This window comes from Perognathus longimembris, chromosome 14, assembly GCF_023159225.1.
Source record: "Perognathus longimembris pacificus isolate PPM17 chromosome 14, ASM2315922v1, whole genome shotgun sequence".
Lineage (NCBI taxonomy): Eukaryota > Metazoa > Chordata > Mammalia > Rodentia > Heteromyidae > Perognathus > Perognathus longimembris.
The window spans coordinates 32,417,326-32,429,503 of record NC_063174.1 but is presented as its reverse complement, the minus strand read 5'-3'; the positions used below and the strand labels follow the sequence as shown (position 1 = coordinate 32,429,503).

The 12,178-nt window shown below is 44.8% G+C and overlaps 1 protein-coding gene across 1 annotated transcript; it reads left to right on the top strand.

Annotated features, from left to right (window-relative positions):
• Positions 1-5,245: 5,245 nt before the first annotated feature.
• Gphb5 (glycoprotein hormone subunit beta 5) lies at positions 5,246-10,012 on the top strand. The gene is made up of 2 exons (XM_048362586.1): positions 5,246-5,470; positions 9,815-10,012. The coding sequence occupies exons 1-2, from the start codon at positions 5,267-5,269 to the stop codon at positions 10,001-10,003; spliced, it is 393 nt and encodes a 130-aa protein (XP_048218543.1). The 5' UTR covers positions 5,246-5,266; the 3' UTR covers positions 10,004-10,012.
• Positions 10,013-12,178: the final 2,166 nt, after the last annotated feature.

Genomic DNA, 12,178 nt, shown 5'->3' with positions numbered 1-12,178 from the left:
TCTCTCCTCTCCTCTCCTCTCCTCTCCTCTCCTCTCCTCTCCTCTCCTCTCCTCTCCTCTCCTCTCCTCTCCTCTCCCCTCCCCTCCCCTCCCCTCCCCTCCCCTCCCCTCCCCTCCCCTCCCCTCCTCTTCTCTTCTCTTCACTTTGCTTCTCTTCCTCTTCTCTTCTCCTTGTTCTCTTCTCTTTTCTTTCTCAATATTTTTTTTTCTGAAGAACAAATAACATGTGCATAAGCCATCTATTTGTTCTTTTCAGGATTAGTACATCTGATGGCCAGCTGGGCTACTCCCTCCACAATGGCTTGGAGGAAACATCTGGAGTGATCTCAACACGATAGGGTTTGTTGCGGTACTGGGTATGGGGTCTTCATTCTTGTCATCCCAACACTCAGGAGGCTGAGGCAGGAGGGTTACATGTTTCAAGCTAGCCTTTGAGACTTTGTTTTACAGAGAGAGAAAAAATGAGACTGTTGCCTGTGTGTTGTGCATTTTTAGCTCCTTGCTGCTATGGATCAGGGCGCCACCAGGCAGCATGTCCTTTGTCTTCTTGTTGCTCCTGTTACCAGTGCTGGGAAACGAGCTCTGGCCTCTGAATCTCTTCCCTACCCTGTTTCCTATTCTTACATTGAATTCTGGCATAGGTGTCAGTCTCAAGATGAAATGACTGGTCCACGTTGTGAGGACTCTGGGCTTCATGGAGGGTCTGAGGCAGCCATGATACTGGAGATGGGGGCCTCCTGTACAAGTGGCACCCAAGTAGACTCAAAATTTCAGGCCTTACATTGAGATACTTAATCCTTATTTATTTGTTTGTTTAAATAAATAGATAAATAACTTCCGTAGATTGGATTTGAGTCTAGGGCCTTGTGTTTATTAGTTAGGCACTCTACACTTGAGCCATGCCCACAGTCCTTTTTTGCTTTGGTTATTTCTTGAATTAAGAATTCATATGGGGAGAGGGAAAGGGGGAGGGGGGAATGAGGGAGGAGGTAACAAACAGTACAAGAAATGTACCCAAGGCCTAGCGTATGAAATTGTAACCTCTCTGTACATCAATTTGACAATAAAATTTTTAAAAAAAGAACTCATGTTTATGTATGGGCCAGCATGAATCATGATCTTTCTATTTACACTTCCTACATTGCTGAAATGACAGGTATGTGCCACCACGCTCAGCTGTTGGTTTAGATGGAATCTTTGTCAACTGTTTAGTCTGCTCTTCTTCCTCCTGACTACAGGTGGAAGCCACTGTATCTTGTCTGAGTTGATTCTTAAAGAATCTAGTTTTACTTAATCTAGTTGCATTTTGCTATAGATAGATAATCCCATTTCCTCAGCACCAATGTGTCTTTTCTCCAGTGTTTGTTTTCTCTCATCCTTAGCAACAACCAGTTGGCTGAAGATGTTCAGGGTTTATTTCTGGGTTCTCTGTTCTGGGTCCATGTGCCTTCTTTTGTGTCAATACCAGTTGATCATTGTGGCTCAATTGCTCTTTTTGCTCAAGATTGCTTCAGCTATGTCTACAAAGGCCCCATTTCTCAACACTTTAATCAGATTCAGTTTTCATTCACTTACTACCTTACAATGATACTCAACTTCCACACATAAATGGTTGAGGGAGACATTGAAACCATATCCAAACTATAGCTTTCCTTCTTTCCCTCTTTGTCCTTAATGAGTCTATCCCAAGACAGGGCCTCCATTTTTGCCTCCTCAAGATGGTGACTGCAATGGAGGGAACTCATTTTAGATGAAAGGGAAGAGGGTAGATAGACAGATTATGAGGCCTCTCTCACTGGGCCTATGGAGAGGCTGTGCATGGTGGAGTGTAAGGACTGTGCACAGTAGTATCTGCACCCCATTCCCCCTTCAGTAGCCACAGCAGAGCTGACAGACAACTTCTGTGCTTAGAATAGTTTCAATCTATTTTTTTCCCTCCTCCTCCTCCTCCTCCTCCTCCTCCTCCTCCTCCTCCTCCTCCTCCTCTTCCTCCTCCTCCTCCTCCTCCTCCTCCTCCTCCTCCTCCTCTTCCTCCTCCTCCTCCTCCTCCTCCTCCTCCTCCTCTTCCTCCTCCTCCTCCTCCTCCTCCTCCTCCTCCTCCTCCTCCTCCTCCTCCTCCTCCCCAACTCCCCTTTCTCTCCCTCCTGCTTCTCCTCCTCCTGTTCCTCCTCCTCTTATTCCTCCTTGTCCTCCTCTTCCTCCTTCCTCTTTTCTTTTTTGGTAGAACTGGGATTTGAACTCAAGGATTTGTTCTTAGTCCAGTCAATCAGTTACTTTCTAAACCCAGTTTTTCAAGCAGCCAGTTCCCATTGACTGGGATTGGTTACAGAGATGAAACAAACCCATCTGCCACCTCCAGTATTGTTGAGGCAGATTACAAAATGATGGAGACTGCATTTCTCACAGTGTAAAAAAGAGCAAATGCTAATGGTCTTATAGAATTGTTGAAAGGTTGGAAGATAATGTGCATGAGCATGTAGCAGAGTCCATGGTGCTTGGTACTGAATAGATGCTTAGGAATGCTGAGTGGCTGTTATGGCCAGGTTGCTACTGGTGGGGAGAAGGCAGGGGTGCCAGGCCTCCGCATGTGAAGGCACTTGGGGATGGGGAAAGAAAGGTATTCTTGGCCTCCCTGGGTTGTCTGTCTGCATTTTGTGACACTGCCAACACATAGTGTGTTCTGTTGTAAAACAGTGCAAAGAGCTGTCTTCAGAAATACAGCTCAGAGTGACAACCCACTCTCAGGTGATCTCCTGGCCCAGCAAGTTAGGAAGATTGTGCCAGGTAAGCAGTCTGGGCCCACAGTACCCAAGTTGAAGGGTTGAAGAAAGTCTTCTTTTACCCCAAGTCTAAGTCCATTGTCTGTAAAACTCCTAAAATAATCAGGTGCTACGAATGGGATGGAGTGTGTTGATGAATCCACTGGGCATTGTTATGTTTTGAAAATCAAACCTCTAATGAACAATATATTTACATAAAGATCATGCCTTTTTTTTGCAGAAAATGAAGATGCATGCTTTAACGTCTTTATTTAGTTTCATTAGTTATTTAATATGTGTCTTAAACATCTCTGGCTATGTCATGATTTGCTGTGATGTGTAAATTCCTAAGGGCAACGATGATGTCTGCTTCATTTACTTTCTAGAGCGCCTAGAAAAATGCCATGACAAATAGGCTTTAATCCATTTGCATGCTATTATTGTACATTGGAATATCAATTGTGTTCTGTACAAATTATTTTGTTCTTATTTTAACCTTTTAAGCCAAGAAATCTAATGAAATATTTTCAGAAGAGTAGCATTGAATGCTGCATAAATATTGCTTTCTTTTCATTAAAAATATTTATGTTAACTGATTTTTTATAATAAAAATCAGGTCAGTGTGAGAAATGGTGAAAATCACATAGAAAAAGAAAAGTAATGTTCCATTTCCATACATGAGATAATCATTTTGAATATCTTGGCATATTCTCCTATATGATGCCTTTTAAGATAGTAATATTACTACTTAACTAATTTGAAGACTGCCAACATTTCTTCTCATTGTAATTTTCATCTTTCAATGAGGGATCCCATGTTCTTTCCAGTTATCTTTAGTGTCTTTTGATTTTTTTCAATGTGTTGGATGTGTTGTGAATTCAAGGAAAGAGTTGGCCACGAGCTGCTAGTGACTTACTCCTGTTTAAAGGAAACGTGTGGTTACCATGAGGGAAAATTTAATCCATCTTGCCCCAGTGAATTTGTTCTCTGAGAACCAGGTGAATTACCTCTGAGGATTTTCCTGGGATTATGTCACCCACTGAGGCAACTTGCTGTTTCAGTAGTTGATGTTAAGAAACAAAACACCACCCTTTAAGTGAATCAGTTTTTGGAAAATAGAGACTGTCTTTATATTCCACAGCTTTGATGTGTTTAGTAGTTCCTGTAAGAATCTGCCTCTCTTTTGTGTTGATTGACAAGACTTTCCCTATATATTTGAGTAAGCAAGCAGTCCAGTAACAGGGTACATTTCCCCAGAGCAAAGTCCTGCGCCTCTTTGGGACTTTTTAAAACCTCAGGCACAGGTGTCAGCTCTACAAGAAGCATTGGCTCCAGCAAGACCAGGTAAGTAGCTCTCAGTTTTTTTAAGTTCATTCTTCCTGAAAAGATCCCAGAGAAGCTTCCTAGAGACTGGTAGCACCTCTGATTTGGAGATGCAGCCCATCTCATGTGCTCACAAGCTGTGGTAGCCCATAAAAGCAATGTCTCCCCTCACTTGCACATCCAGATGTATTCTGTCGAGAGGACCAAGCATGAAAGGCCCATGCCAGTTACAAGCGCATAGGAAATGGCTGAGACTCAAAGATGAAACACTTGACTATAGATTTGGATTAGGTTGGAAATGTGTACATTGTTTTCCACCATTTGATTTTAAATTGAATGACCTGGTTCATTACAAGTGGAAAGTAGAGGTAGTTTGTAGTGAGTAATGATGTTTTATCAATGGCCATCAAGTCAGCTATATGTCTTGGTTCTGTGGTACATTGGATTAGTAGCAATTTATGTAGGCATAACATTATTGTGGATTCCTTTCCCCATTTATGCCTCAACCATGACAATGAAAATGTAATCTTTTTTTTTTTTTTTTTTTTTTTTGGCCAATCCTGGGCCTTGGACTCAGGGCCTGAGCACTGTCCCTGGCTTCTTCCCGCTCAAGGCTAGCACTCTGCCACTTGAGCCACAGCGCCACTTCTGGCCGTTTTCTGTATATGTGGTGCTGGGGAATCGAACCTAGGGCCTCGTGTATCCGAGGCAGGCACTTTTTGCCACTAGGCTATATCCCCAGCCCTGAAAATGTAATCTTGAGCAAAGCTTGTAGCATGGCACTCAAAAATCCCAGAGCTGAGTTAAAATAATATTTATGTACCATGTATTATGCTCAGCTATGCATTACTTGTGTTACTCTATTTTGTGTTCATTTTAAAGACACTGTTGGGACAAATTTCTTTGATATACACGTCAACTCCAGCAGTTAGGTTATACTAGGAAAAACTTGGGTGTGTACTGCTACGGTTAGGTTCTAGAATACTTCATACATCTGTGGTGGAGCCTGCTACAGAAACCTTGGCATTCCTTTGCTGGACTCTATGGGCACTTCTGACTTCCTACCTCATTTCTTCTCTTGTGCTAAGAGCAAGGTCTCTTTGACAGCCACCAGCACATTCTTGGCTGTCACACTGTGGGCAGCTGGGTTTGTTAAAATCTACTTCTGCATCTCTGGGAACAGCATGAAGTGGACTTGCCTTGTCCTTTGTGCCGGGGCCTTCCTCGTCCTGTGCAGCTGTGGCTCTGTCCTCAGCACCTCCAGTGAGAACCTGTGCACCTTTGTGGGCTGTGCTGTGAGAGAATTTACTTTCCTGGCCAGGAAGCCGGGCTGCAGGGGACTGCGGATCACCACTGATGCCTGCTGGGGCCGATGTAAGACCTGGGAGGTAAGCAGCAAGGCCATTACTTAACATTATCTGAAAGTGATCAGAAAGAAGTTGCCCCTCCAAGAAAGCGTTGATAAGATGCACAGCTTGATTTCCATGATATCTGTGCATTTGGGAGACATCTCATGGAGGTCAAAACAGGCTCTTGTTCCACCCATTTTACAGATAGAAAAGGGGCCCTGACCACACAGTCTCATAGAGACAGTGATCCAAGCCTTTGATCTGGTCTCTTCCCTTTATGTCTCCATCTGTGGTAAAGAACTCCTAAGCTGCCTGATGAGTGAGGGGTGGGCCCAGACCCCTCCTCACTCACTCACCCCAGCCCTGTTCCCCTCAGGGATGATCAGTGACAGACCTATTAAGTCCCTTTATATTAAATTATGCCTAGCCTTTCATATAAAATAGGGATAAAAATCTGAAGGTGAGAATCTTATTAGCCTGAGATGAGGAGTTGGTTGAAGAATGAAGAGGAAACCATACAAATCACAACACAAGGTAAGTAGCTGACTCCCTTCCCCTAGGCTCAGCTCTGATCTTTTTTTTTTTTTTTTTTTTTTTTTTTTTTTTGGCCAGTCCTGGGGCATGGACTCAGAGCCTGAGCACTGTCTCTGGCTTCTTTTTGCTCAAGGCTAGCACTCTACCACTTGAGCCACAGTGTCACTTCTGGCTGTTTTCTATATATGTGGTGCTGGGGAATCGAACCCAGGGCTTCATGTATACGAGGCAAACACTCTTGCTACTAGGCCATATTCCCAGCACTCAGCTCTTATCTTGTTGCTGCCCAGGTTCCAAGCCTTCCGTGACCAAGCGTCAATACTGAATTTCAGTGCCCTTGGCAATATGGCTCTCCCATGGATGGTGCATCTTTTAAACTTCAGCCTCTTCAGGCTAACTTTTAAAAGCGTTATAAAGCCTCTCTGTAGTCCTTCCCTCCCATACCTTGTCATCCAGCTGCCATTTCTTTCACAATCATATCGTTCTGCATTGCTTGTCCCCAGTGCCAGCTCCTTCTCTAAGCTGGCTGGCTTTCTGGCCAGTCCTTGGCTTTTGTTTTGCTTCATCTCCTACCAAACACAAGGTTTTAAATTTTGTTGGGAGAACTGATCAGGCTCTGTGATCAGACCATGGGAGTATGGGGCCATGTAAAATTGGATTCTCCTTAATCTGAGCAGGGAGTATGGGGGCCTGTGTGGTGCAGGAAAAGGAAAGTTAGCTATCGAAATACATACGAGGATGAAACCCATCTTTCCAGGGTTTCTGACATAAAGAACCCTTTTGTCTTGGCAGCTTCACAGGGAGAATGTGAGAATCAGGATGTTCATAATGGTAGAGGGGCTGGAGTTACTGCTGGACCTACTACTAAAGATAGTGATAGTTCATTACCTGACTTTATTGTGACTAGATATAGCAAAAACAAAACAAAACAATCCCCCTCCTGCCAAAAACTCCAAAGCAGCCAAATAAAGGAAAGAAAAAGACCACCAATTTTCCTACCAATGAAGTCTCCTCAAATACAAAGTGAAATTTAAAAAAAGGAAAAACTCAGGAAGTTCAGGTAAATTCATATTTCAGATAAATAATTATTTTTAGCATAAGCCTAGAATAATGCCTATGAGAAAAATTAGGGACTGAGACTGTGGTTTAGCTGTAGAGTGCTTGCCTAGCATACATGAAGCCTTGGGTTCGATTCCTCAGCACCATGTGAATAGAAAAGGCTGCAACTGACGCTGTGGCTCAAGTGGTAGAGCACTAGCCTTGAGCAAAAGAAGTTCAGGGACAGTGCTCAGGCCCTGAGTTCAAACTCCAGGACTGGCAAAAAAAGAGAGTAGAGAGAGAGAAAAAAGAATTATCTGAAATTCAAATTTAACTGATGTCTGATATGCATGGGACCCCAGATAAGAAGACACAGAATAGGGGTGGGAGAAAATGGCTGAGAACGAATTCAGCTTTTCTGTTTAATTGACATGGAAAGGTTGCTTTTTCTGTAACACTCAGGCAAGGATTCCACCTCTGACCTGTCTGCTTGTCTGCCTATCATCTATCATCTGCCTATTGGTCTGCTGTCTGTCTGTCTGTCTGTCTGTCTGTCTGTCTGCCTATATACCTACCTATCACCTATCACCTTTGTGCCTATGCATCTACCTATTTAGGTATATACCTATGTGTCATCTGTCTATCACCTATCAGCCATATATATCTATGTATCTGTGTACAGACCTAATTATGTATGTATGTATGAATCTATATTATTTACATATCAATCTGTTATCTATTGTTCTGTGTGTGTGTGTGTGTGTGTGTGTGTGTGTGTGTGTATGCCAATCTTGGGGCTTGAACTCAGAGCTTGGGCATTGTCCTCACATTTTTGTGCTCAAGGCTAGTGCTCTACCACTTGAGCCACAACTCCACTTCAAGCTATTTTGGTGATTAATTAGAGATAAGACTCTCATGGACTTTTCCTGCCTAGGCTAGATTCCATCTCAGATCTCAGCCTCCTGAGTAGCTAGGATTACAGGCATGAGCCACCAGCACCCAACTTCATATTTACCTTTTATTGGGGTCCAGAACAGGTAAAGGCACTGTCCTTTGAAGCATATACCTTCCTTACAATTGCTCTCATGAGAACAATGGATTAATTACATTAATGGAGCACTTATCTTGTGTCACACATCCTCTTACCTAATGTCACCACAGTGTATGAGGTTGGTGTTTTGTGGAGGCTTCCTGGACATCAGTGATTTTCCTAGGTCTCCAGCTCTGGTAGAACAGGCAGAGGCCCCAGCTCAGTAGGGCTAACTTCAGACGTTGAGGCTTTCCATTATCTTGCATTGATCTTTCTCTGGTGTCTGTGCTCTGTCTATCAGAATTGTTTTTTTTTTTGCCAGTCCTGGGCCTTGGACTCAGGGCCTGAGCACTGTCCCTGGCTTCTTCCCGCTCAAGGCTAGCACTCTGCCACTTGAGCCACAGCGCCGCTTCTGGCCGTTTTCTGTATATGTGGTGCTGGGGAATCGAACCTAGGGCCTCATGTATCCGAGGCAGGCACTCTTGCCGCTAGGCCATATCCCCAGCCCCTATCAGAATTGTTTTTGAATTCACGGTCCATGAAAGGTGAAAGTGACTCTTAGCTTATCAGAAGAGTACACAGGCCTAGCACTGGTGGCTCATGCCTATAAATCCTAGCTACTCAGGAAGCTGAGATCTGACGATTCTGGTTCAAAGCCAGCTGGGGCAGGGAAGTCTGTGAGACTCATCACCAGTTAACCACCAGAAAAGCATTAGTGGTTCTGTGGCTCCAAGTGGTAGAGTACTAGCCTTGAGTGAAAAAGCTTAGGGACAGCACCAAGGCCCTCAGTTCAAGCCTCAGGACTGGCAAAACAAACAAACAACAAGAAGAAGAAAAGAAGAAGAAGAAGAAGAAGAAGAAGAAGAAGAAGAAGAAGAAGAAGAAGAAGAAGAAGAAGAAGAAGAAGAAGAAGAAGAAGAAGATTGCATAGAGCATTCAGGAAACTGCCTCTGCCGGCTACCATTGGCATAACTGGGAATAGTTACTGAGACCTCCTGGGTGCTGATTTAGGTACTGGAGCACAGCAGTGGGCAAATGGGCAAGCATCCTTGTCCTGCCGAAGCTCACTGTCTTGAGTGGGAGAAAGGTCTCACAATAGAATACAACGTGTACCATGCCACATGGTGTGGAGAAGAGCAAAGCAGGAAGGGCCGCAGGAGTACCATGGTGGGCGTGTGGGGTTGTCGCCATGATAAATAGGATGGTCAGGAGCTGCCAAAGGGTGGCACGTGAAGCAAAGCAGAAGGGTAGTGAAGGAAGGCAACGTAGGGGAAGGGCCAGCAGCGGGCGGAGCCTGGGTGGTTTGGGAGGTGGGGTAGAGCGCTGTGCTGCCCCTCCTCCCCGCCCCCACCGTGGATGTTTGGGAGGGTGATAGGGAAGCTGGTGGGAATCACAGGGCCCTGGTGTTTTACTGAGTGAGATGGGAAGTCACTAATGCTGTGAGCAGAGTGACTGTGAGCAGAGCTGCCTTGTGGCTCATTCAGGCGGTGGGACCACCAGCCATAGGAGGTAACCTTGTAAGCAGTTACAAGACACTTGCCGTGATCTAGATGATTGACAGCCTGCGCTGCCTGTGTGCTGGGGCCTGGCATTGGAGCTCAGGATGTGGGGAGCCAACCAAAGCAGCTTCCTGGCTTCAGGAATTTGTCTTCTCCTGGGGGAAGAGCCATCAGTAAACAAATAGAGCCTGAGTTAATGTCCCATAGTGCAGAATGGTCACAAGAAAAGGAATTGGGGGTGGTGAGCTCTAATAGTTCCTTGTTTTCTACCTGTGGGGATAGAAACCCATCCTGCAGCCCCCTTACATTGAAGCTCATCATCAAGTCTGCACCTACAAGGAGACCAGACAGGTGACCGTCAAGCTGCCTAACTGCAACCCTGGAGTGAACCCCTTCTACACCTATCCCGCGGCAGTCCGCTGTGAGTGTGGGGGCTGTTCCACTGCCACCACGGAGTGCGAGACCATGTGAGGCTCACGTCACGGGCCTGCAGGATACAGCGCTGCGCCTCTCCCCCCCGGATTCAGGGGCGAACTCTCACCACCCCCACAGGGGAGATTGCCTATCACCCTTCAGTCTAGCATAAGCACAAGGCTCACGTGCAGAAAACGTGTGCTCCGCAGCATATATGCCTTCACCCAAATTATTTCTCTGCTTCAATTTGTATCTTATATTTCTCCTTCAGTTTGGAAAGGCAATAGCCATTGGATCCCATATGTTGGATAAAATGAGGTAGTGGGATGGGAAAGTTTAAGTTCCCATGAGTGCTGTGCGATCACTGATCTCCAGTGGAACCGGACAAAGGGCCAGAGATGATCAAAACCTGTATACCAGCCTTCCTTACTCCAAAAGAAATCCAGTTGCAAGCTTCCTTACAGGAAGTACCTCATTGCCCCTTTACCTGAGCAATTAATTACCTACACAACAAACAGACTTCTCAGATCCATATGGAAAGGGGGTTGGTAAAAAGAATAGTTCAAGGTAAAGGTGCTTGGATTTGGTTAATCCTTCTCCCAAGCAAAATTCTCTACATGCCCTTAAAGACCTTACTAAATAGGCCACTTGGTGAATATAAATAACCAATAATAATAATGATACTAAACCTCAGAAAAAATGTAACTAGAAGCTGCCATTGAGGTTTTCAAACCTCTGAAATTAAACTCAGGTTCTTAGACTGTGACATTCTCCCCAAACGATGGCAAAAGGGTAAATTACAAATATTCTCTCTTTAGCATATTGTAAGTTCCAGTGGCAATTTATTAAGCCCAGAAAGCTTCCAAGCTCATGAGAGAAGCTGCGGTGTTGATTGAGAGGGAACGCATCTGTCATCATCCAGCTCTTGTTAAAGTCTTGCAACAGCTGCTGTGACCTTTTTTTTAAACTCTGATTTTATGCAAATGTCTTTTAATTCTAGCCTTTTGGAAGGTGAATTAACCTTGATCTTTTTTTTTGCATTATGCCAGGAAAATCTGTATTAATGCCAATAAAATATGTTCTCTGCTCTTTGAATTTATGCAAACTTTCATAAGAGTCTTTATTTATTTATTTAATATTTCCCTTCATATTTTTTGCTCAAGGATGGTGCTCTACCACTTGAGCCACAGATCCATTTCCAGCTTTTTGGGTCTCACAAACTTTCCTGCCTGGGCTGGCTTTGTGCTGTGATCCTCAGATCTCAGCCTCCTGAATAGCTAGGATTATAGGCATAAACCACCCTAGACCTTAATAAATAAAACCTTTTTTAGTCTTTAATACACTTGGTACAGCTGTATGAACACTTCAGCCCTGAGGTTATTTTTACTCAAGTATGAATTAGAGATGTCATGTTTGGTAAGGGACTCAGACAGGTGACACTGCATAGAAGAGTGAGGTGGTACAGTGTGCAACCCTGGTGTGTCTCAGCTGGGAGACTCGAGCTATGCTGAGTTCCCAGGGAAAGGGTGGAGCGGATGTTGAGGCTGATGGTGCAGCACTTGAATGTGGGTGAACTTGTGGGAACTATAGGAGAGGGTGCAAGCAAAATCTACTCCAACCTAGAGCAGGTCTGTGGGTGTAGAGGGAAGTCAGTCTGACGCGAAAGGAATGGAGTGCCTGCGGTCTCTGCTAGCACAGTAGTGATTAGGGAGAATGCTGATGCCAGCATCTGGGTGTTTCAAGCTGCCTCTTCTGGTCAAATGAGGCTTGCCAGAATTAGAGGTCAGATAACTGCAGCATCAGTAAAGGTCCTGAGACAAAATGGATACCATTTCCATCTGGATGGGTAAAGTTAAGGAAATCCAGGGCAGGTGGAACACTTCTGGCTTGGAAGTAGTGGTGTGCCCCAGGCTGGAAGAACAGGAGAGAGAAAGTGGGTCTCACACCCCAAAGAGAACTTCAGGAGGGGAGCCTGACACAACTGTGGCCTTTGGAAGAGGATCCAACCATCACCAAGATGAGTCTTGGGACGCAAGGGAGGGAGATCTTCCATTCCTGGTCTGTTGAATCAGGTGAGACTCACACGAGAAGGTAGAAAGTGAGGGCACCCAGCATCCATAGGTTGCTCTTTTTTTTTTTTTTTTGTCAGTCACTCAGTCATGGGGCTTGAACTCAGGACTTGAGTGTTGTCTCTGAGCTCTTCCCACCCCCCCCCCCGGCCCTTTTTAGCTC